Genomic DNA, 22,573 nt, shown 5'->3' on the forward strand with positions numbered 1-22,573 from the left:
TAAGGACATGTTATTCACTCCTTCTCCTAACAGAAGAGCTAGGGACCATCACATAAAATTAACAGGCAGCAGGTTTAAAACAAATAAAAGGAAGTATTTCTTCAGACAATGCACAGTCGACCTGGGGAACTCTTTGCCAGAGGATGTTGAGAAGGCCAAGACTATAACAGAGTTAAAAAAAGAACTAGATAAGTTCATGGAGGATAAATCCATCAGTGGCTATTAGCCAGAATGGGCTGGAATAGTGCCCCTAGCCTCTGTTTGCCAGAAGCTGGGAATGAATGACAGGGAATGGATCATTTGATGATTACCTGTTCTGTTCATAAATTCTAGGACCGGAAGGGACCTCGAGAGCTCATCGAGTCCAGTCCCCTGCCCTCATGGCAGGACCAAATACAGTCTAGACCATCCCGGATAGACATTTATCTAACCTACTCGAATATCTCCAGAAATGGAGATTCCACAACCTCCCTAGGCAATTTATGACAGTGTTTAACCACCCTGACAGTTAGGAACTTTTTCCTAATGTCCAACCTAAATCTCCCTTGCTGCAGTTTAAGCCCATTGCTTCTTGTTCTATCCTCAGAGGCTAAGGTGAACAAGTTTTCTCCCTCCTCCTTATGACACCCTTTTAGATACCTGAAAACTGCTATCATGTCCCCTCTCAGTCTTCTCTTTTCCAAACTAAACAAACCCAATTCTTTCAGATTTCATTCCCTCTGGGGCACCTGGCACTGGCCCCTGTCAGAAGACAGGATACAGGGCTAGATGGACCTTTGTTCTGACCCAGAATGGCTGTACTTATGTTCTTACAACATCTCACACTTTTTGTTAATAAGCTGCAATCCTATCCACAAGGGATACTGAGAAAAAGAAAGCCACTTTGGTATGCTGACAGTAGCTGAATTCACCGAGATACCAATGAGTCAAATTTAACACCACAGGAATATGCATAAACCTAACTTGATTAATCAATTCCCCTAGTATGAGCATTGTGGTGAGACCACTAGCAGGTGCTGGGTCCATCATTGGACAAGTTACATCATCGGGTATTGGATTGTCATAGTCATAGTCAATGACTGGATCATAAACCTTAACTTCAAAGGTCACATTTATATGTACATTTTGTTTCCTAATTTCGTCGGAAAGGTACATATAACGCACACTCCATATCATCCTTCATCCTTATATTCAAGTTCATAATAAGATCAAACTCCCCCAAGTCATCAAGTTATCACAAATGGCTTTATTTTTCCAAGTCCCATAAGGTATTCTGTTCATAAGAAATGTTGAATTTGTTAGTGAGGAGGTATAGCTCTTACATCTCCCTCCTTTGAGTCATCATCTAGCGGCCAAATCTTTTTCCAGCCACCGGATGGCAGTGAAACGACTCCATCCAATTTCTATTCAGAGGTGACATCTTCCCCTCTAATTCCCTTAACCTGACAAATAGGACTGTGCATAAGTTCTGGACGGAGTATAATTGGTGCTTTCTGCTTCAGATGGTCAAACAATCGAGTGTGTACGTGTCATCAGGTTTCATGGGTCTGCGTGTTTTGTAACAGTCTAGTCCAGTATTTTTGGTTTTGGCTCAGTCTTACCCTTAGAGCAACAATAAGGGTGTAGTAAATCAGAAATACCAGTGTCCATTTCATGGCAGCGATCTGCTGGAATCCAGCTGTCGTGATTCCACTGGGGGTTGTTCACCTAGCTCCTGAGGAGGAAGTTGCTCCTATGACCTGGATGATCAATACAGCTTTAACTGATTAGCTTGGTAGATTCTACCTCTATTATGCTTGCCTCCTGTTATCATAATTTTACACACTGCTGAATTAAGTTTATCAATGATTCGGAAGGGTCCGATCCATTGATTACACAGCCCACGCTCTGGTTCTTTGTAAGGTAACAGTATTACTTGGTCTCCAACCTCCCAAGTATTCTCCCTCTGGTTTTTGTCAAAGTAGGCCTTTGCCTTGCATCTAGATTTCCCCAATTTAGCAGCTACCTGCAAGTGGACGTGATTTAAATGTTCTTGCAGATTCTGCAAGTAGGTATCATTTTTATTCCTTCTAGTTCAGTGCCACTGGTGTTCCAGATTAAATGTTCTGGTAGTTGCATGGTTCGGCCTGTCATCACCTCGAAGGGTGTTTTATCAGTAGACACAGCTGGTGTTGCTCTAAATGCCATTAGAATCAAAAGCATGAGAGTATCCCAGTTACACCCATTCGCATTAACCACTTTCCTCAACATCACTTTTATAGTCCAATTGGTTCGTTCCACGATCCCAGATGACTGTGGTCTGTATGGGATGTGTAGTCTTCACTGGACTCCCAATAATTTAAGGCAGTCCGTAAAGAACTGTCTGGTAAAATGTGATCCCTGGTCCAAATCCACCTTTGCAGAGATCCCCCATCAAGAGAAGACTGGCTATGGCCTCTGCAGTATTGGCCTTTAGAGGAAATGCCTCTACCCCCTTTGAAAAGGGATCAACAACCACCACCAAGTATTGATTACCTCTCTGAGATCTTGGCAAGGGACCTATGAAGTCAATCTACAAAGCCATCCATGGACCTTCATACACCTGATATTTTAATGGCTCATTTCTTTTGGATGGAGTTGGGTTGGCTTAAGCAAATGCCACACAGTTGTTACACTATTGTTGCACATCCATCCGAAGAAGTGGTCACCATCACACAGATGCAGGAGTCTTGACAGTTTTGTCCACTCCCTGCTGTCCTGTAGGAATGTCATGAACCATGTACATCATTTCCCTCTGTAGGTGAGTTGGAATTCCCTACACAGGAAAAGGACCTCCTGTATACATGAGAACTCCGTCCACCACCTGCAAATGCTGTTCTGTACAGGGGATCTAATGTTTGTGACCATTTTCCTTCTGTCCTGGAAAGCTCTTGGATTACCGTCACTATGTCCTTATCCAATTTCTGCATCTCTTTTAAGTCAGGCCTATCAGTCTGTACAATCTTAGTTGCAGAAATTGATCACCAGGGATTAATGGTAGTAATGGAATATACCTGGTCCCTTTCTTTCCAGGATTCCCCTGATCAAGCTCCTTCTTGGGTCAATTTATCAGCCTTCTCATTTTCTGTAGCATAGCGATCTAACTTGCAATGGGCCTTTATTTATTTTTTTCACTTTGATCAGCCACCCTGGAACAGTGATTTTTACTGCTAACCAATGGATGTATTTCACCAGCGACGCATATTTAATAGGTGAACCTTCAGAAGACGTGAGCCCATTTGTTTCCCAACATGGTAGAAACCCTGTGAAAGAATTGCACACCCATGCTGAGTCTGAAAATAGATAGATGCTTTAGTTTATGGTGGTAGTGGAGACCTGCACACAAGTGCTCCAACACACAGGCTACTGCTGCAAATTCAGCATATTCGGCCAAATGTGGAGTGCATGAAGATGCCTTCTCCCAAGGCTCTCCTTTCCCCTTGGGAGGAGCTGCATAGATTCCAAACCTACTGTATATGGTTTTCCTTGATGGTAAAAACAAGAACTGTCAAAAAAGAAATGGTATCTCTGAAAGGAATCTGTTTCCTGGATCAGTGATTGGAAAAGCTTCTTTTTCACCTCCTCCCTTAGATCGAATTGATCAGGATTGGGACACCACCAACATGACACCATCTTTGTTGCCAACTGCCTTACCGTACCACCAGGTTTTACTGCAATATCTTTTCCTTTCAGTAGCAATGCCCAGCGAGCTAGGCATGCGTTTGAGACTTGCCCATCTTTTACCCTATTGGAGTAAGAACTGAAGAGAGGTGTGCAGTGAGTGTCACATGATTGGGCTGTGGCCAATTAGAAAAGAAAAGTGCTGTAGGGTCCAACTGGTGGCCAGTAAATACTTTTCACAATTGTCGTACTTGAGCTCAATTGATGACATTAAACGGGAGGTATAGGCCACAGGTCTGATTTTCCCATGTCGCTCTTGAGAAGCCACAGCTGCCAATGCATTAACACTCACTGGTTCCTCCCGATGATGATCGGGTATCTCGGGATTTGGGGTGATCAACATTAAAGCCTTGACAATGTCTGGTTTCAGCTGGGATACAGCGCCCGTGTGTTGCTCAGTCCATTCCCACTGGACACTCTTCTTTAACACTTGGTACGAGGGATCTGCAATGGAAGCAGAATTGGGAATGAAATCCCTGTGGTCCACAGTCACACCCAAAAAGGATCTTAAAGCTGTTGGGTCCTGTGGCAGAGGCAACGTTTGGATTGCATCTCCAACTACCTTCTGTTGCGCTGGGGTTCTACCCCATTTTGTCAAGGTGAGACCTAAGAAAGAGACACGGTTGGCCATTAGCTGTGCCTTGGCCAGGTTACATTTCAAGCCTGCTTCCTTTAGGGTCTGCAGGAGCTTGTCAAGCCTTTCCAAATGCTCTTTCTTGGTCTGGGTTGCTAGACAAAGGTCATTTATGTATTGGAACAAAACAGTTGGGTTAGAAAATTGCAACAGTACCTGCCTCATTTGCACATGGAATAAAGCTGGAGAATTTTTATACTCCTGGAGTAAATGAGTCCAGGATTATTGGACCCCCTGGAATCTAAACACAAAATCGTACTGGGAGATTCAGGCCAATGGTAACATCTACAAGCTGTTACTGATGTCAAGGACAGTAAACCACGCAGCCTCTGGATCAAAGGACATGAAGAGATCTGGCATCTTGGCCACTATATGGGCACAAGTGGGTGTAACCTGATTTAGATGCCTGTAATTAATTGTGAGACACCAGGAACCATCTGGTTTCTTCACAGGCTAAATAGGGGAATTGGTGGTGGAAGTACATCTGCGTAGGACTCCCTGTGTCAGTAAAGACTTGATAGTCTTTTCTATGTATGGCTTGGCTTGGTCTGGGTAAGGATATTGTCTTTGGGCTGGTACATCTCCTCCTTCCTCAACAAGAGTGACTGCTATACAACCACAATCCCGTTTGTGTTTAGCAAAGGCATCCGTATGCTTGCAAAGTAAAGCCTGTAACTCAGGTTGGTCTGCATGATTAGCTACAATTTTTTTCAAGTTATACCCTGTGATGGGTTGGATCACAGAAATCTCCTTGAGGCTGCCAACTGATGTGCCAAGACTATTTCTGCCCCTGCTTTCCTGCCTTGGCAGCTTGGGACTTCAGTGCCCTGCCTGGTTCAAGCCAGACCCACTAGCCTGCTGCAAACCCAGACCCAGGTCTGAACCACGGCCCTTAACAGCTGTAGGCTTAATTGAAAGTAGCTTAAGAAGTGTTCCTGTCTTTAACACTCAGATTTAACAAAGCAGGGACAGAAATAGTCTTGGCACATCAGTTGGCAGCCTCCAGGAGATTTCTGTGATCCAACCCATCACAGGGTATAACTTGAAAAAAATTGTAGCTAATCATGCAGACCAACCTGAGTTACAGGCTTTACTTTGCAAGCATACGGATGCCTTTGCTAAACACAAACGGGATTGTGGTTGTATAGCAGTCACTCTTGTTGAGGAAGGAGGAGATGTACCAGCCCAAAGACAATATCCTCAGATGCCCAGCTCCCAGTGGGGTCCAAACCCCAAATAAACCTGTTTTACCCTGTATAAAACTTATGCAGGATAAACTCACAAATTGTTCGCCCTCTATAACACTGATAGAGAGATATGCACAGCTGTCGTTCCCCCCCCCACCCCCGCCAGGATTTAAAACATACTCTGGGTTAATTAATATGTAAAAAGTGATTTTATTAAATACAGAAAGTAGGATTTAAGTGGTTCCAAGTAATAACAGACAGAACAAAGTGAATGACCAAGCAAAATAAAATAAAACACGCAAGTCTAAGCCTAGTACAATAATAAAACTGAATACAGATAAAATCTCACCCTCAGCTGTTTCAAGACGTTTCTATCACAGACTGGAGACTCCTTCCTAGTCTGGGCACAATCCTTTCCCCCGGTACAGCCCTTGTTCCAGCTCAGGGGGTAGCCAGGGGATTTCTCATGATGGCTGCGCCGTTTGTTCTGTTCCACCCACTTATCTATCTTTTGCATAAGGCGGGAATCCTTTGTCCCTCCGGGTCCCCACCCCCCCTTCTCACTGGAAAAGCACCAGCTTAAAGCTGGATTCCAGTTCAGGTGACACGATCACATGTCACTGTAAGACTTCATTGCCCACTTGCCAGCACACACGTATACATGGAGACTTACAGGTAAAACAGAGCCCTCTGCGGACAATTGTCCTGGTTAATAGGAGTCATCAAGATTCCAAACCACCAATAATGGCCCAGACTTTGCATAACTACAATAGGCCCTCAGAGTTGTATTTCATAGATCTAGTTTCAGATACAAGAATGGTACATTCATACAAATAGGATGACCACACTCCGTAGATTATAAGCTTTGTAATGATACCTTACAAGAGACCTTTTGCATGAAGCATATTCCAGTTATATCATATTCACACTCATTAGCATATTTTTATAGCGTGCAATGTCCCATATCACTCCTCAGTTCAGATTCCTCCACTGGAGACACCATGCCACACTCAGGTACGATCACTGGTGGGTCATCCCTTGCCTGCTCTATAGTAAAACACAACAACTGATTAAAACAAGTCATGAGCACATCCCTGCTTGTATAGGAAATCGGGTCCTAGTAGGTTATTTCTTGGGTCTGCCAATTTCATCAGTACAAAAGTATGAACCTTTCTCAGGGGACCTACCTGTACTTCAGTGGGTTTAGACCAGAGGTGGGCAAACTACAGCCCGTGGGCCACATCTGGTCCATGGGACCGTCCCGCCTGAACCCTGAGCTCCTGCCCCGGGAGGCTACCCCCCGACCCCTCCCCTGCTGTCCGCCCTCCCCTGCAGCCTCAGCTCGCTCCGCCGCCAGCGCAATGCTCTGGGTGGTGGGGCTGTGAGCTCCTGGGGCAGCGCAGCTGTAGAGCCGGCCTGACCCTGTCTCTGTGCTGCGCAGTGGTGGTGGCAGCGGCGGGGTGGCCCGGCTGTAGTGCCGCCAGCCACCGGTGCTCCAGGCAGCGCGGTAAGGGAGCAGGAAGCAGGGGGGTTGGATAGAGGGCAGGGGAATTCAGAGTGGTGGTCAAGGGGCAGGGGTGTGGATAGTGGTCAGGTTGGTTGGGGAAGGACAGAGGGTTGAATGGAGGCAGGGGTCCCGGGGGGGCAGTCAGGAGTGGGGGGTTGGATGGGGCACCAGGGGCAGTCAGGGCAGGGGTCCCGGGGGGCCCATCAGGAATGAGAGGAGGGGTTGGATGGGGCGGCAGGGGTCCAGGAGACAGGAAGACAGGTCAGGAAACAGGAAGTGGGGGGTGTGGATGGGGCAGGAGTCACAGAAGGGCCGTCAGGGAACAGGGGAGGTTGGATGGCGCAGGAGTCCAAGGGGGGGGGCAAATAGGAGGTGGGGACCGGGCCACAACCCCCTCCCCTAAACAGCCCTCCATACAATTTATGAAACCCGATGCGGCCCTCACTCCACCCCTGACTGCCCCCCACCACTCCATCCAATCCCTCCTCTAATTCCTGCCAGCCCCCCGGAACCCCTGCCCCATCCAACCACCCCTTCTCCCTGTCCCCTGACTGCCCCTCTGGGACCCCTGGCCCCATTCAAACCCCCCATTCCCGACCTTCTGACCACCCCGATCCCTATCCACACCCCCACCCCCTGACCACCACCCAAACTCTACTGCCCTCTATTCAGCCCCACCTGCTCCCTGCCCCCTAACTGCGCTGCCTGGAGCCGCACCGCCTGGCTGGAGCCAGGCCAGGCTGCCACCACCGCCACCGCGCAGCACAGAGACTGGATCAGGCCCCAGCTCCACAGCTGCACTGCCCCAGGAGCTCCCAGCCCCACTGCCCAGAGCATTGCGCCGGCGTCGGGACGAGCTGAGGCTGCAGGGGAGGGGAAATAGCAGGGGTGGGGCCGGGGGGTAGCCTCCAAGGCCAGGAGCTCAGGGGCCAGGCAGGATGGTCCCACGGGCCAGATATGGCCCACGGGCTGTAGTTTGCCCACCTCTATCGTAGACAGAGCTACTTGTGTCACCTATGACACCGCATCTGCTAGTCCTTGAATGATCACAGTCTCTAGAGGCACTTCCTCGTCACTGTACGGGGCAGACACCAAGAGAGGAGAGGATTTCTCCTCCCCCTTTGCTCCATCCACTTGTCGCATCCTTTGCGTCACCAGTCACCTCCTCTAATGACATTTGACTCCACCAGCAGCTGTACCAGACTGAGAAGTCCCTTTTCTGCAGCACCGCTAACTGCTGACTTCCTCTTCTGACTCTCCCCTGGCTCCTGACACTCAATCTCCGGCTCCGCTCCTGAAGGTACCGTGCCAGCCCGAGCTAACGCTCTCGCCCTGTTTCTAGTAACTGGCCCCTCAGGTTGCTCCGTCTCCATCGGTTCCACCATCCTAATGGGGATGGGGACCGTTACTTCATCCTCTTCTAACTCATCTCCTCGCTCTCTCTCACAATCTGTGCCTCCATGTGCACCTTTGTGCTCGCTCTTTATCTCCAGCAGCTTTCAACAGGGGGCACTCAGTGCTGCTACACGTCTTCTCTCTCTAACCCAGAGGTGGGCAAACTACGGCCCACGGGCCACATCCGGCCCGCGGGACCGTCCTGCCCGGCACCTGAGCTCCCTGCCAGGAAGGCTCACCCCCGGCCCCTCCCCTGCCGTTCCCCCTCCCCTGCAGCCAGGCCACCGCACAGCAGCGCTCTGAGCGGCATGGTAAGGGGGGCCGGGGGGTGGATATAGGGCAGGGGGTCCCGGGGGGCAGTCAGGGGACAGGGAGCAAGGGGCAGTTGGCTAGACCCAAGAAATAACCTACTGGGACCAGACTTCCTATACAAGCAGGGATGTGCTCATGACTTGGTTAATCAGTTGTTGTGTTTTACTATAGAGCAGGTAAGGGATGAACAGGGGGGATTGGATGGGGGGTGGGGTTCCGGGGGCGGTTAGGGGCAGGGGGTCCTGGAAGGGGGCGGTCAGAGGACAAGGAATCCTTGGGTCGGGGGTTCTGAGGGGGGCAGTCTGGGCGGGAAGTCGGAAGGGTCAGATAGGGGGCGGGGGCCAGGCTGTTTGGGGAGACACAGCCTTCCCTACCCAGCCCTCCATACAGTTTTGCACCCCAATGTGGCCCTTGGGCCAAAAAGTTTGCCCAACCCTGCTCTAAGGCGGCACACGAGCTGATTTTCAGTGGCACTCACACTGCCCGGGTCCTGGCCACCGGTCCAGGGGGCTCTTCATTTTAATTTAATTTTAAATGAAGCTTTTAAACATTTTAAAACCCTTATTTACTTTACATACAACAGTAGTTTAGTTCTATATTTTAGACTTATAGAAAGAGACCTTCTAAAAACGTTAAAATGTATGACTGGCACGCGAAGCCTTAAATCAGAGTGACTAAATGAAGACTCGGCACAGCACTTCTGAAAGGTGGCCGACCCCTGGCCTAGCCTATATAATAAACTGTATGATGAACACGCTGCTGCTCTTAACTCTGAAACTGACCCATCCCTTCAGAGAGACAAATAGGAAATAACACCCCAAACAGGTTTTCACACTTATTTCAACAAATCCCAGGGAAACGATACGGGGTGGGGGTGAGTTCCCCTCTCTTCCCTTGATGGCGAATGTGCTCCTAGCTGATTGAGAGGTCTCTTTCCCCTGTCAGGACCTGCCAAACAGCTGGGAGAAACTGAGGCAGATGGATGGGTGTGCAGCCTGGGAGAACTGAGGGGACTAAAGAATTGCAGCAGGCAGCACTTTAAATAATGCTATTACTCTTTATTACTTTTTATCCTGCATGATTAGACTGCAAAACCTCTGGTTAGGAAAGAATAGGAAAAAAACTCTAAGTCAAACCTGTAAGTCAAACGACAGTACAAAACAGGAAATACTGGGACCACGGCTACAAAGCAGTCTCAGAAAATCAGGTTTCCTGTGCTCTGAGACAGTCAGTTAGTTTACTAAGTCAGACTCTAGCTCTCTGTATTTAACTCTTCACTTCTGCCTCAGGTGAGATTCCCAAGGGTCTAAAGATGCCTGGAATTGCTAAAAATTCCTGTCACATGCTCCTCGAGTCTCCTGGCTGGCTCACAAATTCTGTTCTCTGATTTCGGAAGTTAATACTATTAATTTGGATAGGATGGGTTATAGGCCCACCAGTGAATCTGATCAGGAGACAATAAGGTTCTTGTCCCAGAATCAGGCTACTGTGATGGGGCAAGGCCAGATGGCTATAGAATAGTCCTGTTGGGATCCAGAATATATTAGCCCCAGGCTAAACAAATCCCTGTTACCAGGATAAGTAAATGGCAGCTGCTCCAGGTCAGTTAAGCCACCTGGGACCAGTTAAGATCTTTCCAGTAAGCAGGGAAGATAGCTGGGTTGACTGGGACACCTGAAGCCAATTAGGGGCTGGCTGAAACTAGTTAAAAGCCTCCCAGTTATTCAGTTGGGTGTGTGTGTGCCAGGAGCTGTAGGAGGAAGTTGTGCTGGTGGAGGAACTGAGCCTTACAAACCATTTCAGGTGCAAGGAAGGAGGCCCTGAGGTAATGGTGAAGGAGACATTGAGGAAGTGGGGGCTGCTGTGGAAAAGTGGCCCAGGGAATTGTACGTGTCCTATTTCCAAAAAGTCAGCTACCAGAGCTGCTAATTTTAGGGTCCCTGGGCTGGAGCCCAGAGTAGAGGGTGGGCCTGGGCTCCCCCCCGATTAATCACTGAGACTGGGAGACAACAGAGACATGCGAGGGAGGGTTGCTTCTCCTCCCCTCCCTTACTGGCTTATGATGAAAATGCCTCAGTAGCCTGTGACCCTTCCTCTAGAGAGAGAAGGGCTACGTGGAGGGTCACAGTGAGCCTCTGAGGCTAGCGAAATCCGCCAGGAAGCGCGGGACCCACTGAGACAAGGACAGAGCTTTGTCACACTACACAGAGGATGCCAAGGACCCTCAGGGGGTACGACACGATGCTCACACTGAGACAAATATAATCTTAAAGACTTTTATTATGATAAATGGAATAATAATCAAAGTGTAATCAACTGGGAAAATAATCAGAATTAAAAATGTGGTGCTATTATTTTAAAGATACATATGATGTTATATACTATGAAGCTTTTGATTAATATACTCAGACCCTTCCTTGATAACTTGGTGGTAAGAGACAAAGGACCAGTGTCTGGCATGCCAAGAGAGTTCCAGTCCAGGTTCCCCAGTTCTTGAGTGGGAGGTGCAGAGCTTAGGAGAAGCTAAAGCAAAGAGCTATTGAAACTAACTTAGTTTTACTTACCTAACTGACTTAAAACTTACAATTAAAACTAACAGACTCTTAGACTAATGAACTAAGAATAAAGCTTGGACATTTAGAAACTAGCTCTGAAAACAAACTCCTTTGGCAAGGTGGGTCACCCCTTCTTATAGGGCATGGATGCTTGGGCCCTCCATCATGTCCAAACTTATCTTCCTCACCCACAAGAATTGAAGGGTGCGCTTACCCCATAGGCTGGTATGTTTGTATGTATTGATGACATATACATACATATTAATGATATTAGATCATCCTCACCTCCATTATTTTTGTCCTCGTGGTTATTTCAGTTTTTTCTTTGTGGCGTACATGTTAAGTTTGAGGGTATGAACTTGGAAGCCCCCTCTGCCAGTCTGCTTCAACGCATCTTTTCTCTATCCAAGGGTTCCAGCCATAGATGGTGTGATGGGTTGGGCCACAGAAACCCCCTTAGGAACTGCCACCTGGATGTGCCTGGATTACCTCTGAGCCCCATTCCCTGCCGGCTGGGGACCTCAGTACCCTGCCTTGTTGTAGCAGGCTAGCGCGTCTGGCTCAAACACAGACCCAGGTCTGAACCACCTCCCCCAAAAGCTGCAGGCTTAACTGAAAACAGCTTAAGAAGTGCTCCTGTCTCTAGCACCCAGGTCCCAGTGGGATCCAAACCCCAAATAAATCCGTTTTACTCTGTATAAAGCTTATACAGGATTAACTCATAAATTGTTCGCTCTCTATAACACTCACAGAGAGATATGCACAGCTGTTTGCTCCCCCAGGTATTAATACTTGCTCTGGGTTAATCAATAAGCAAAAACGGATTGTATTAAATATAAAAAGTAGGATTTAAGTGGTTCCAAGTCGTAACAGACAGAACAAAGTAAATTACCAAACAAAATAAAACAAAAACACACAAGTCTAAGCCTAATACAGTAAGAAACTAAATGCAGGTAAATCTCACCCTCAGCGATGTTCCCATAAGCTGCTTTGACAGACTAGACTCCTTCCTAGTCTGGGTCCAGCTATCACTTACTCCCCTGTAGTTACTGTCCTTTGTTCAAGTTTCTTTCAGGCATCTCTTTGGGGTGAAGATGGCTTGGCTATCTCTTGAGCCAGCTGAAGACAAAATGGAGGGGTTTCCAAGGCTTTTTATATTCTCTCTTGTGCAACATCACAGCCACAAGAGGGGGTCTCTAGCCACCTGGGCAAGTCACATGTCTATGAATGATTCAGCTTTTTTCAGGCCAACACCATTGTTTACATGTGAGTTTGAACGTTCCCAGGAAAGCTCAGATGTGGATTGGCGTCTCTTAAAGTCCATTGATAGTTAAGTCCTCCCAATTACTTGAATAACCCCTTCACACTATGTTGACTAAATCTGTCTTCTGTGCTTCCTACAGCAAACACTTTAAATACAAGCGTAGAGCCAACACTCATAACTTCAGATACAAAAATGATACATGCATACAAATAGGATGAATATAGTCAGTAGATCATAACCTTTGCAAAGATATGTAACATGGCATATCTAGCATAAAACCTATTCCAGTTATGTCATATTTACACTCATAATCATATTTCTATAAAGCATTATGGGGTGCAATGTCACATATGGACCTTATGCTTCAGCTCATCAGGGTCCCAGACATCTGTATGCTGACTTTGCCTTAGCTCAAAATACAGGATGTGGCCTGTGTGGCCCTTGCATTACAACCAAACTACTTTAATATAATCCTGTAAACCTACCATAACATGTCATGGAGTCCTCGGGGAGAGGCTCTGGAACTGCTCTGCATGAAGCCAGCCAGGATATCACTGTCTCCAGGACAAGAAGCTTACACAGTTACACGGCTTTGACCTTCCTGGGTCTGACCTCAGAGCATTCAGCTTCCCCTTCCACAGTGTGCGCTTCCTGCAGCGAGTCCGCTGGGGCCCTGAGGAAGCCAGGGGGCCCTGCACCCCACCTCCATAATCAGACGTGACTCTCTGCCAGCGCTGTAAAACAGGAGGTTTATTAGTTGACAGGAGCAGAGCGTAGAACAGAGATTGTTACGACAGAAATCAAGGACTTTCAATCAAGTTCACCTTGGGGGCACTCCAGGCCCCGCACCCAGGGCTCCCCCCGTCTCCAGTCCCAAAACACAGGCTGTCTGGGACCCAGATGCCTGGCCTGCTTGTTCCTCCTCTGGCCTTTGTCCTGCTTTTGGGCAAAAGGTGTCACCTGTTTGCATCCCCTCCTGGGGCTCAGGTTACGTAGGGCATTGGCCATCCTCTACGGGAGACAGCTGGGCAGCCTCACCTGTCCAAGGGCCTCAGTAAAAGTTCAGTAGTACCCTGCTGTCCCGATAAAAGCCTGGACCTGTTTCTTAGTACGGGGAGCTGGCCAGTCTCTGATCGCCACCACCTTAACCTGCTCTGACTTTAGGCAGCCGCTCCCCACCTTGCATTTCCCAGCTTTTATAGTCAGTCCTGCATCCCGGAGCCTGTCCAGCACTTGTTTAACCTGGGACACATGCTCCTCCCAGATCTGGCTAAAGACACAGATATAATCCATGTACACCAGGGCAAAGTCCCCCATCCCCCTGAGTAACTGGTCCACCAGGCGCTGGAAGGTTGCAGGTCCCCCCTTGAGGCCGAACGGAACTTGTATAGCCCCAAAGGGGTGATAAAAGCAGATTTCAGCCTGGCATCTGGATCCAATGGCACTTGCCAGTAGCCCTTGGTGAGATCCATACTAGTGAGGTAACGAGCCCCCCGCCCCCACCCCCAGCCCAGCTTCTCTAGGAGCATGTCAGGCCTAGGCATGGGGGTAGGCATCGGACACAGTGATGGCATTTAGCTTCCAGTACTCCACACAGAACCGGATCGACCTGCCTTTTGGGGGGACCAGCACCACGGGAGACACCCAAGGGCTGGAGGATGGCTGGATCACCCCTGGAGACAACATGTCCTTGACCTCTCTCTCCGGGTCTTGGGCAGTTTTCCCCGTGACTATGAAGAGGAAGCATCTTAGAGGAGAGTGGTCTCCTGTCTCCACTCCTCCACAGCCAGGTTAGTGGGCCCAGGCAGGTTGGAAACCAGCTGCAGATAGGAATGCAGCACCTCTCTGATCTCTGCCTGCTCAGTAGAGGTTAGCTGGTCAGAGAGGGGAACTGATTCCAGCGATGGCCCAGCTCCTGTCTCAGGGAAGAGATCCACCAAGGGATCATCCCTCTGTTCCTCCCACTGACCACACACGGCCAGTACCAAATTCTCCCTGTCAAAATATGGCTTCATCGTGTTGACATGGTTGACCTTGTGGCTGTGAGTCTGGTTAGACAGTTCCACCATAGCTCACTTCATTCAGCTGCTTGATGAACTTAATGGACCCATCCCAGGCAGCTTGTAGTTTGTTCTTTCTCACGGGAATGAGAACCATCACCTGGTCGCCAGTGGCATAGGCGCGGACATGCGCTGAGCAGTCATATCAGATCTTCTGCTTCCTTTGGGCCCTGGCTAGATTCTCCCTCACCAAGCCTGTGAGCTCAGTGAGTTTTCCCCAGAAAGTCAGTACATACTCCATCACTGACTCCCCATCGGGAGAGGCCTTCCCCTCCCATTCAACCCCCATTAAGTCCAGGGGGGCCCTCACTCACCTCCCATACAGCAACTCGAAAGGAGAGAACCCTGTAGATTCCTGGGGCACGTCTCTGAACATGGGGTAAATACTCGTCCCAGTCCTGTGGGTGCTGGTTCATAAAGGTCTTCAGCATCATCTCTAGAGTCCCACTGAACCTCTCCACAAGACCATTGGACTGAGGATGATATGCTGAGACCCAGGTGTGCCAGACCCCACACTTCTCCCACAAGCACCTGAGCAGGGCTGACATGAAGTTGGACCCCTGATCTGTAAGGACCTCCTTGGGGAACCCCACTCTTCTGAAAATAGTCAGCAGCGAGTTTGCCACAGTGTCTGCCTCAACAGAGGACAAGGCCACTGCCTCTGGTACCAGATGACAAAATCTACCACCACCAGAATGTATTTCTTCCCTGACTGGGTTGCCTTGCGGAGGCGTCCCACTATGTCCACAGCCACGTTCTGAAAAGGCTCCTCTATGATGGACAGAGGCCTTAAGGCTGCTTTTCCCTTTTCCTGGGCCTTCTCCACGCTCTGGCAGGGCTCGCAGAACCTGCAGTACTGTGGATGTCAAAGGCTCCGAGCCGGCAAAAGTTCTGTAGCAACCTCGCCTGTCGCGCTGGATCCCCTGATGTCCCGAGAGGAGTATCATGGGCCAGGTACAATAGCCTGCGGCGGTTCTTCTGGAGGACCACCAGCTGCCTCCAGATCTCCCACAACTCCAGTGCTCCTTGGGGAACCCATTCACGGTACAGGGATCCCTTCTCCCACAGGGATCTCTCCCAGGGGCTGTGCTGTGGCCAGCAAGGTCCCTCAGCTTCTCCAAGGAGGGATCCTCCCGTACCTTGGCTTGGAGTTCACCGGCTGGGGAAGGGATGGCGACCTGCTCCCTCTCGCTGGCTGGTTCTGGGCCCTGGCCCTGGTGGCTCCCTTCCCACTGGGGTAGGGACCCACACTCCCTGCTGGCTACGGGTAATGACTTGGGCACTGCGGGGCCCACCTGGCCAATCCTCGGTTGGCAGCTGATGGTGCAGCCCATGTCTTGGGGGCCCTCCTTGGCCCCCCATTTCAGACACACCCTCGCTACGGGAACCTTAATTGGGGGCCTGCACATGCCCGTCAGGGTCAGGTAGGTGTTGGGCACCCTCAATCTGGGGCCATCATCTCAGGCCGGGCCATCTGTGGCCCCTCTGCCCACAGGAATTACACCTCATGTACATTGGTCCCCTGGGGCTGATCAGTCAGCCCTGGTATTGGCTGCACCCTTTGGAAGGGGTTTAGCCAAGTCTCCCTTTTGGGGGGTCCCTGAGTGACTCCCCTCCACACCGACGTGGGCCTGTCCCCTTGGGATTCCTTCCAGAGCCCTTCCTGCTGTCTGCAAACTCATCAGCCAGCTGCCCTGTGCTGCACTGCGCAGTCCTTCGGCTTCTTGTCCATTAGCCACATTCTCAGGTCAGGGAGGCAGCTCTCATTCATCTTCTCCAGCCCCACCAGTTCGATCATGTCCTCCTTGGTCTGGGCCCCAGCCCCGTTCTCCCACTTGCGGGTGTATCCCCTCATCCAGATGGCCAGTTCCGGACAGGTCACCCCCGGGGTGTTCTGCAAACTGCAGAACCTTTTCCTGTCGAGCTCGGGGGTCAGCCCACACTTGCGCAGCAGGGCTTAGATGAACAGTTCATAGTCCCCTGCTTCCACACCATCTATCTGCCTGAATAACCCGATGGCTTTGGGACCCAGTCAGGGTCGGGTCAATCCGGTGCGAACTGCAAGGAAGGCGTCCATATCCTCCCCATTCTTAAACTGGGGCAACAATTTTATATCGAAGTTCCCTGCAGGCTTGGCCCCGCCGGGCCCATCCCCACTCACCATGGTAGGGGTCTCTCTGCTTCTCAGCTCCACCAATGCCACCTCTGCCTTTCCTCATGTTTTCTCTGTCTCTCATGACCCTCCCATTCTTTCACACGGTCCTGCCGTTCCTTCTCACAGTTCTCCAGCTCTTTCAGTTTCCGCTCCATTTCCAGTTCCAGCCATCTCAGCTCCACTGATGGGGAACTCAGCCATGAAGATCCCCTGCCGGTCGGGTAGGTCACGGTGGGTCCAGGGATCACCTGGTTGCTTTCAGCTCCTCCTGCAGCCTCAGTTGGGTCAGGGCCCAGGGTGGCCCCTGGAGCTGCCTGGCTGCTCCCAGCCTCTCTCGTGGCCTTAGAGTGATCATTCTCTTCCAACTGAGCAATCAGCTGCACTTCGGTGAACTTTCCAATGCACAGCCCTCTCTCTGCACAGCTGTACAACATCCTTCTTAAGGAGATGGTGATGGGCCATCTCTTCCCTGTTCTCAAGTTGTCCGGACTCACAGGCCTGTGCTCTCTCACATCCCCATGGTCCCTAGGAAGAACCCTGTCAGTGACAGTCCTTCTCAGGCGTCACAATCTCTCTCCTCCTCCTCCTGGAACTGCACCTCTCTGAGCCTTCAGCCTGCCTGGCTCTCACTAATCCCCCTTCGTTTTCCTGCTCCCCCGTCACTTACTGCAGGATGTTCTGTCTCCGGGCAGCAGTTGACCCAACGGTTGTCACGGAGTTGTTGTGGCAGTTCTCTGGAGCTGCTCTGTATGAAGCCAGTCAGGACTCTGGCGTAGCGTGACTCCTCTCTCGGAGCAGACTGTCACTAGGGCAAGAAGCTTACACAGCTTCGACCTTCCTGGTTCTGACCTCGGAGCATTCAGCATCCCCTGCCCAGGCGGGGCGCCTGGCCTGCACCCCAACTCTGCAGTCAGCAGTGATTCCCAGCCAGCATCATAGAGCAGAAGTATTTATTAGTCAACAGGAACACAGCCTAGAACAGAGCTTCTTAGCACAGAAATCAGTGACTTTCAAGCAAGTTCATCTTGGGGAGACTCCAGGCCCAACACCCACCTCCGAATCCCAAAACTCAGACTGACCTGGGACCCCATTGCCTGGCCTCCAACATTCCCACTGCTCCTCCTCCAGCCTTTGTCCTGCCGCCTCGTGCATCTCGCCCCTGGGGCTCAGGTTAGGAAGGGCATCGGCCATCCTCTACATGGAGACAACTGGGCAGCCTCACCTGCCCCGAGGGCATCAGTAAAAATCACGCCCCCCCCCAACTCCCATCACCATGTAGGCATTGGTGCAGCACACAGGGAAACTGAGGTACACAGTGTTAGTACAGAACAGTAAGACTCACATGCAACATAACAAGGTGAATAAAACCCCACTTCATCCCATAACATAATAAAACAAATAATCAAAACCATAAAGAACTAAGAAATCCATAAGAAAAAAATATAGGCAAACAAGCAGGTTAGCTTTATAGGCTACAGTGACTAAGCTCTTGTGGCCACCAGCAGAGAAAAGGAGGCACCCTGGGGCACCAAGGCCCGAGCCCTCTGCAATGGCAAGGGACTGAGTCGCAGCAGATGACCCCAGTAGGTGACACCTGCCCCACACTGAAGAAAAAGATGACCCTCTACCTCAGATCGCTGCCAATCTGACATGAGGCGGATGGGGATGATTCATTCTCCATGTCAATTCTGATGATCAGTCGGATCATGAGCATGCCTGCCCGAGCCATCACCCAGGCACCTCAGAGCATCATCCCACCCCATCCTGTCTCCAGCTGGGGATGATCCCTGATGCTTCTGAGGAAGATGAAAAAACATTCCAGAATGGGGCATTGGGGTAACTCTTCCTGCCTGACCCCTGCAGGGATGCCCTGAAACATGAGACTGGATTATAATATTTGTCTTCATACAGGGCTGCAAGTGTTATGAGCAGGTTGAGCGGCACTGGTTTAGTTCCTTATCTTCCATCCCCCCAGTTCATCTAGAGGGGAAAGGGCCCCGTGTCCCATTCCCAACTCCCTGAGCCAAGAACCCCCCGCTCTGGGGCTGCATCCCAGCCAGCACCCCCTAGAGGGGAAAGGCCCCGTGATACATGTACCAACCTGCTCACAAAGTGGCAAATCTTCAGCCCCAGTCGGTTACGTCCTGCTCCCCACACTGGAAATGCACAAACTGCTGCGGACGTGGGATGGGCCGAAAGGAGCTGGCTGCAATATGGACCATGCAGATAAAAGTCTGGCAGGGATCCCCACCCTCTGGCGAAGCAGCTGTGACCCTGGCAGAGAGCAGGGGAAGGGGATGGACTGAATTGGAGACTGTTTATCTGGGAGAAGGGGCTCGATTGGCCCACAGAGGCAGGGTTACACAGCAGAAGGCAGAGTGGGAGAGGGGAGGTGGGATGGGGAGGAGACACTTTGGAAGAAAAGGGGGCGCATTGTGTGGGGGAGGAAGAAGGAGCCTGAAGGAGAAGGCGGAGTCAGTGGAAAGGGGAAGGAGCCACTGGAGAGGAGATAAACAGTCCTCGGCCGTGTTTACACACGGAATATTTCAGGGCTGGTTTTGCTTTTCTCTAAGGTCCCGTCCATTTCGGTCCGGCCCAGGAGCTCACTCCGTCCCCAAGGGGGGCTGCCATCAGCCGAGAGCTGGAGCTGCAGCTGTGTGGGGTGAGCCCAGGGCTGGGATAGCTGGGGCTACGGGTTGGGATTGAGGGGCACTGGCAGAGGGGGCGGGAGGGCTAAGCCCAGGGCTAGGATACCAGGGGGCTGCAGCTGGTCAGGACTGAGGGAACTTTGGTCCGTTGTTTTCCTGGGAGCTCGATTCACGGACTCCTGGCTGGGCACAGAGTTACAGGTCAGGACACTGTTAACATTTCCTCCCCTCTTTATCTCAACGCAGGGCAGCCCTTCCTACGTACGGGGGGGAGCCGGGAGACATGGCCCAGTCACACAGATCAACAGTGGTAAGTGGGAGCCCGTGTAAGATGGGATCCTCCCCTCCCTCCCTCAGGACCATGCCACCTTCTGGGGATAGGGGTGCAGGGCACATCTAGGAGACTTCATTGCAGGCACCTCCCAGGGCTGCCCAATTCCTGTCCCAGGTGCCTGGTCGCTGTTGGAATCAGGGGATCTTCAAACATCAAAGAATCATATAAGATCAGATGAGCTAGTGTCAAAGGGCCATAGGTCCATTGCTCCATTGGTGTCATTGGGCCAGCCCCCATCTGGCACGAATGGGCCACAGCTCCACTGGTGTCAATGGTCCAGACTCCAGCTGGTGTATATCGGCCGTAGCTCCACTGGGGTGAGTGACGAGGAGTCATCGTTGCCCTGAGGGATTCACTCCTGGCGTCACTGAAAATTTTTTCCATTGATAGAAACAGAGAAGTCCCCTGCTGTGTCCCATGCCAACCCCACGTGCACATGATCTCCTCCAACTGCCTTGGTCCTTCTGTCAACGGCTCCCCTCTCTCCCCCTCCCCTTTGTCCCCATCCCAGGGCTCCAGTCTAGTTCCTAGATCATTGGTCCCTCGGAAGGACTCCCTGGGCACAGACGTCTTTCGCGATGACAATGGGGACTGCATCGTCCGCTCCGACCTGGGCTGCTACCTGCAGACAAAAGATTTCCTTGAGAGGGGGCACGACATCAAGATCCGGAAACTGCACCCTGCATGCCAGGGTGGGGATCACTATGTGGGCAACAGGCAGGAATCCAATATCTACATCATCAAGGGCAGTTCCTACCGGGTGGTGAAGGACCTGAGCACAGATAAGGGAGCTCAGGTCTTTGAGCTACATCCCAGGTGCTGCGGCGGGGACCACTACGGGAGGGCTGGTTGGACCTTCTTCATCATTTTCCAAAACCAGGGTGAAATCCGCTGGGTGACTAATTTGAGGACAGCTGGAGGTGAAAAAACCTTTGTCCTGCACCCTGAATGCTGCAACGGGCTCTACTACTTTGGCATCGATCAGTACCTAGCCCTGATCAAGATGGATGAGAAGTGGGGAGCTCATTTCTACCTGTTCCCAGACCCGAGCAAAGACAAGCTGGATTCCTTCTTCTCCATCCACCCAGACGTGCTGAACTTCTTCCCTGGGGGCTTGACCCTCACCAAGGGCGTCTCAACCAGCGGCTGGGAGTGCATCAAGACCCTGCACAACAACTCCGACTCCCCCATCACCTGGTCCGACAAGGTCACCCGCAAGGTGGGCTACACCAAGCAGAAGATGTCCTCCATTGAGAACAACTGGAGCATCTCCGCTGAGATGTCCCTCGGGGCCGGAGAGCTCACCAAGCTCATCACCCAGCTCCAGTTCTCCCTCAAGGCCGAGTACGGCGGGAGAAGCATACGCACAGAACAGGAGGACTGGAATGAAGCCCGAGAAGAAGAGGAGTCAATCCAGGTGATCCTGGAGCCCCAAAAGAACCTGTATATCTGGCAGTACCAGCTCGGCATAGGCCAGGAGCCCATCTTGTTCTGCAGAGACATTCAATTCACCAAAGAAAACAACCCACCTGACCGCATCCCACTGCCTCCAATCCCCTAAGCTCCCATGAGCAGGGGCAGCTCTACCTATTTGGCCGCCCCAAGCAGTCATGCGCGGGAGGTGCCCCGGAGCCCCGGGAGCAGTGGACCTCCCGCGGCTGCGGACGGTTCGCAGATCCGGTGGCTCCGGTGGAGCTGCCGCAGGCATGCCTGCGGGAGGTCCAGCCGAGCCGCGCGACCAGCGAACCCTCCGCAGTCATGCCTGCGGGAGGTCCACTGGAGCCGCGCGACCAGCGAACCCTCCGCAGTCATGCCTGCGGCAGGTCCACTCGTCCTGGGGCTCCAGTGGACCTCCCGCAGGCATGACTGCGGCAGGTCCGCCGGCCCAGCCTGCCGCCCCCCCGGGAAAGGGCCGCCCCACGCGCGTGCTTGCCACGCTGGGGTCTGGAGCCGGCCCTGCCCATGAGGATGGAGAATGCAGCACCATGATGCTATTCTGGATGCATGCATGTGAGCTGCTTTGCCGTAATATTACCCTTTCCGGTCTTTCCCTGAGCTGGCCAAATTTCACCCACCTCATCCCAGCTGTTCTCTTCCTGGTTTTCCTCCTGTTCCCAGCTTTACCCAACTCTTGTCTGCAACAAAGATGGTTTAATTAAACTTTCTTCCCTTCCTATTTTAGCCAACTGTTTTAGTTGAGTGTTCATTTATTGTGTGATCTTATGATTAACTAACATGTCATGGCATATATAATCATTGTAAGATGAAGAGAGTTAAATTGTAGGATTATAGAAGGGTAAGATTGATGAGCATCGGGGATCATCCATACCTGGAGATGGGAGACGGTGGGCCAGGTCTCTGAGATGCCAGGTTGGTGGGTCAGGCTGCTTCAGAAGAAGGTGAAAAAAAATCCCAATGAGCCAATGGGGCACCAGGGTAACTCTTCCTGCCTGACCCCTACAGCATGAGACTGGATTACAGTAATTGTCTTCATACAGAGCTGCACGTGTTATGAGCATGTTGAGCTGCACTGGTTTAGTTCCTTAATTTCCATCCCCTCAGTTCATCTAGAGGGGAAAGGCCCCGTGTCCCATTCCCACCTCCATGAGCCACCAACCCCCCTTAACATGGAGAAGGCGCTCGATGGGGCAGGGTTAGGGGGTGGAAGTGGAAGGGGAGGGGACACTTGGGGACGGAAGGGGGGCATTGGATGGGGGAGGAAGAAGGAGCCTGTAGGAGAAGATGGAGTCAATGGAAAGGGGGAGGAGCCACTGGAGCACAGTACCAGCAGAGGTGAAAGTAAGCCGGGCCGGGCCGGGCCGG

The 22,573-nt window shown here is 51.3% G+C and overlaps 1 protein-coding gene and 1 long non-coding RNA gene across 5 annotated transcripts; one reads left to right on the forward strand and one right to left on the reverse strand.

Annotated features, from left to right (window-relative positions):
• Positions 1–1,187: 1,187 nt before the first annotated feature.
• LOC123347167 lies at positions 1,188–19,075 on the reverse strand. Of its 2 annotated transcripts, XR_006573065.1 has the most exons (4): positions 18,870–19,075; positions 17,848–17,990; positions 13,039–13,287; positions 1,188–4,143 (listed from the first exon to the last, which is right to left on the reverse strand). It is a non-coding gene; the product is annotated as an uncharacterized LOC123347167 (long non-coding RNA). The 2 variants fall into 2 exon arrangements; XR_006573064.1 differs by lacking the exon at positions 17,848–17,990.
• On the forward strand, positions 8,223–21,930 carry LOC123347163. Of its 3 annotated transcripts, none has more exons than XM_044984540.1 (5): positions 8,241–8,327; positions 19,342–19,430; positions 19,663–19,726; positions 20,262–21,314; positions 21,710–21,930. In XM_044984540.1, the coding sequence occupies exons 3-4, from the start codon at positions 19,700–19,702 to the stop codon at positions 21,309–21,311; spliced, it is 1,077 nt and encodes a 358-aa protein (XP_044840475.1). In that variant the 5' UTR covers positions 8,241–8,327; positions 19,342–19,430; positions 19,663–19,699; the 3' UTR covers positions 21,312–21,314; positions 21,710–21,930. The 3 variants fall into 3 exon arrangements, with proteins under 3 accessions (XP_044840474.1, XP_044840475.1, XP_044840473.1); XM_044984538.1 differs by lacking the exon at positions 8,241–8,327 and adding an exon at positions 15,557–15,567; XM_044984539.1 differs by lacking the exon at positions 19,342–19,430 and having other exon boundaries at positions 8,223–8,327.
• Positions 21,931–22,573: the final 643 nt, after the last annotated feature.

Source organism: Mauremys mutica, chromosome 13 (assembly GCF_020497125.1).
Source record: "Mauremys mutica isolate MM-2020 ecotype Southern chromosome 13, ASM2049712v1, whole genome shotgun sequence".
NCBI classification, from domain to species: Eukaryota; Metazoa; Chordata; order Testudines; family Geoemydidae; genus Mauremys; species Mauremys mutica.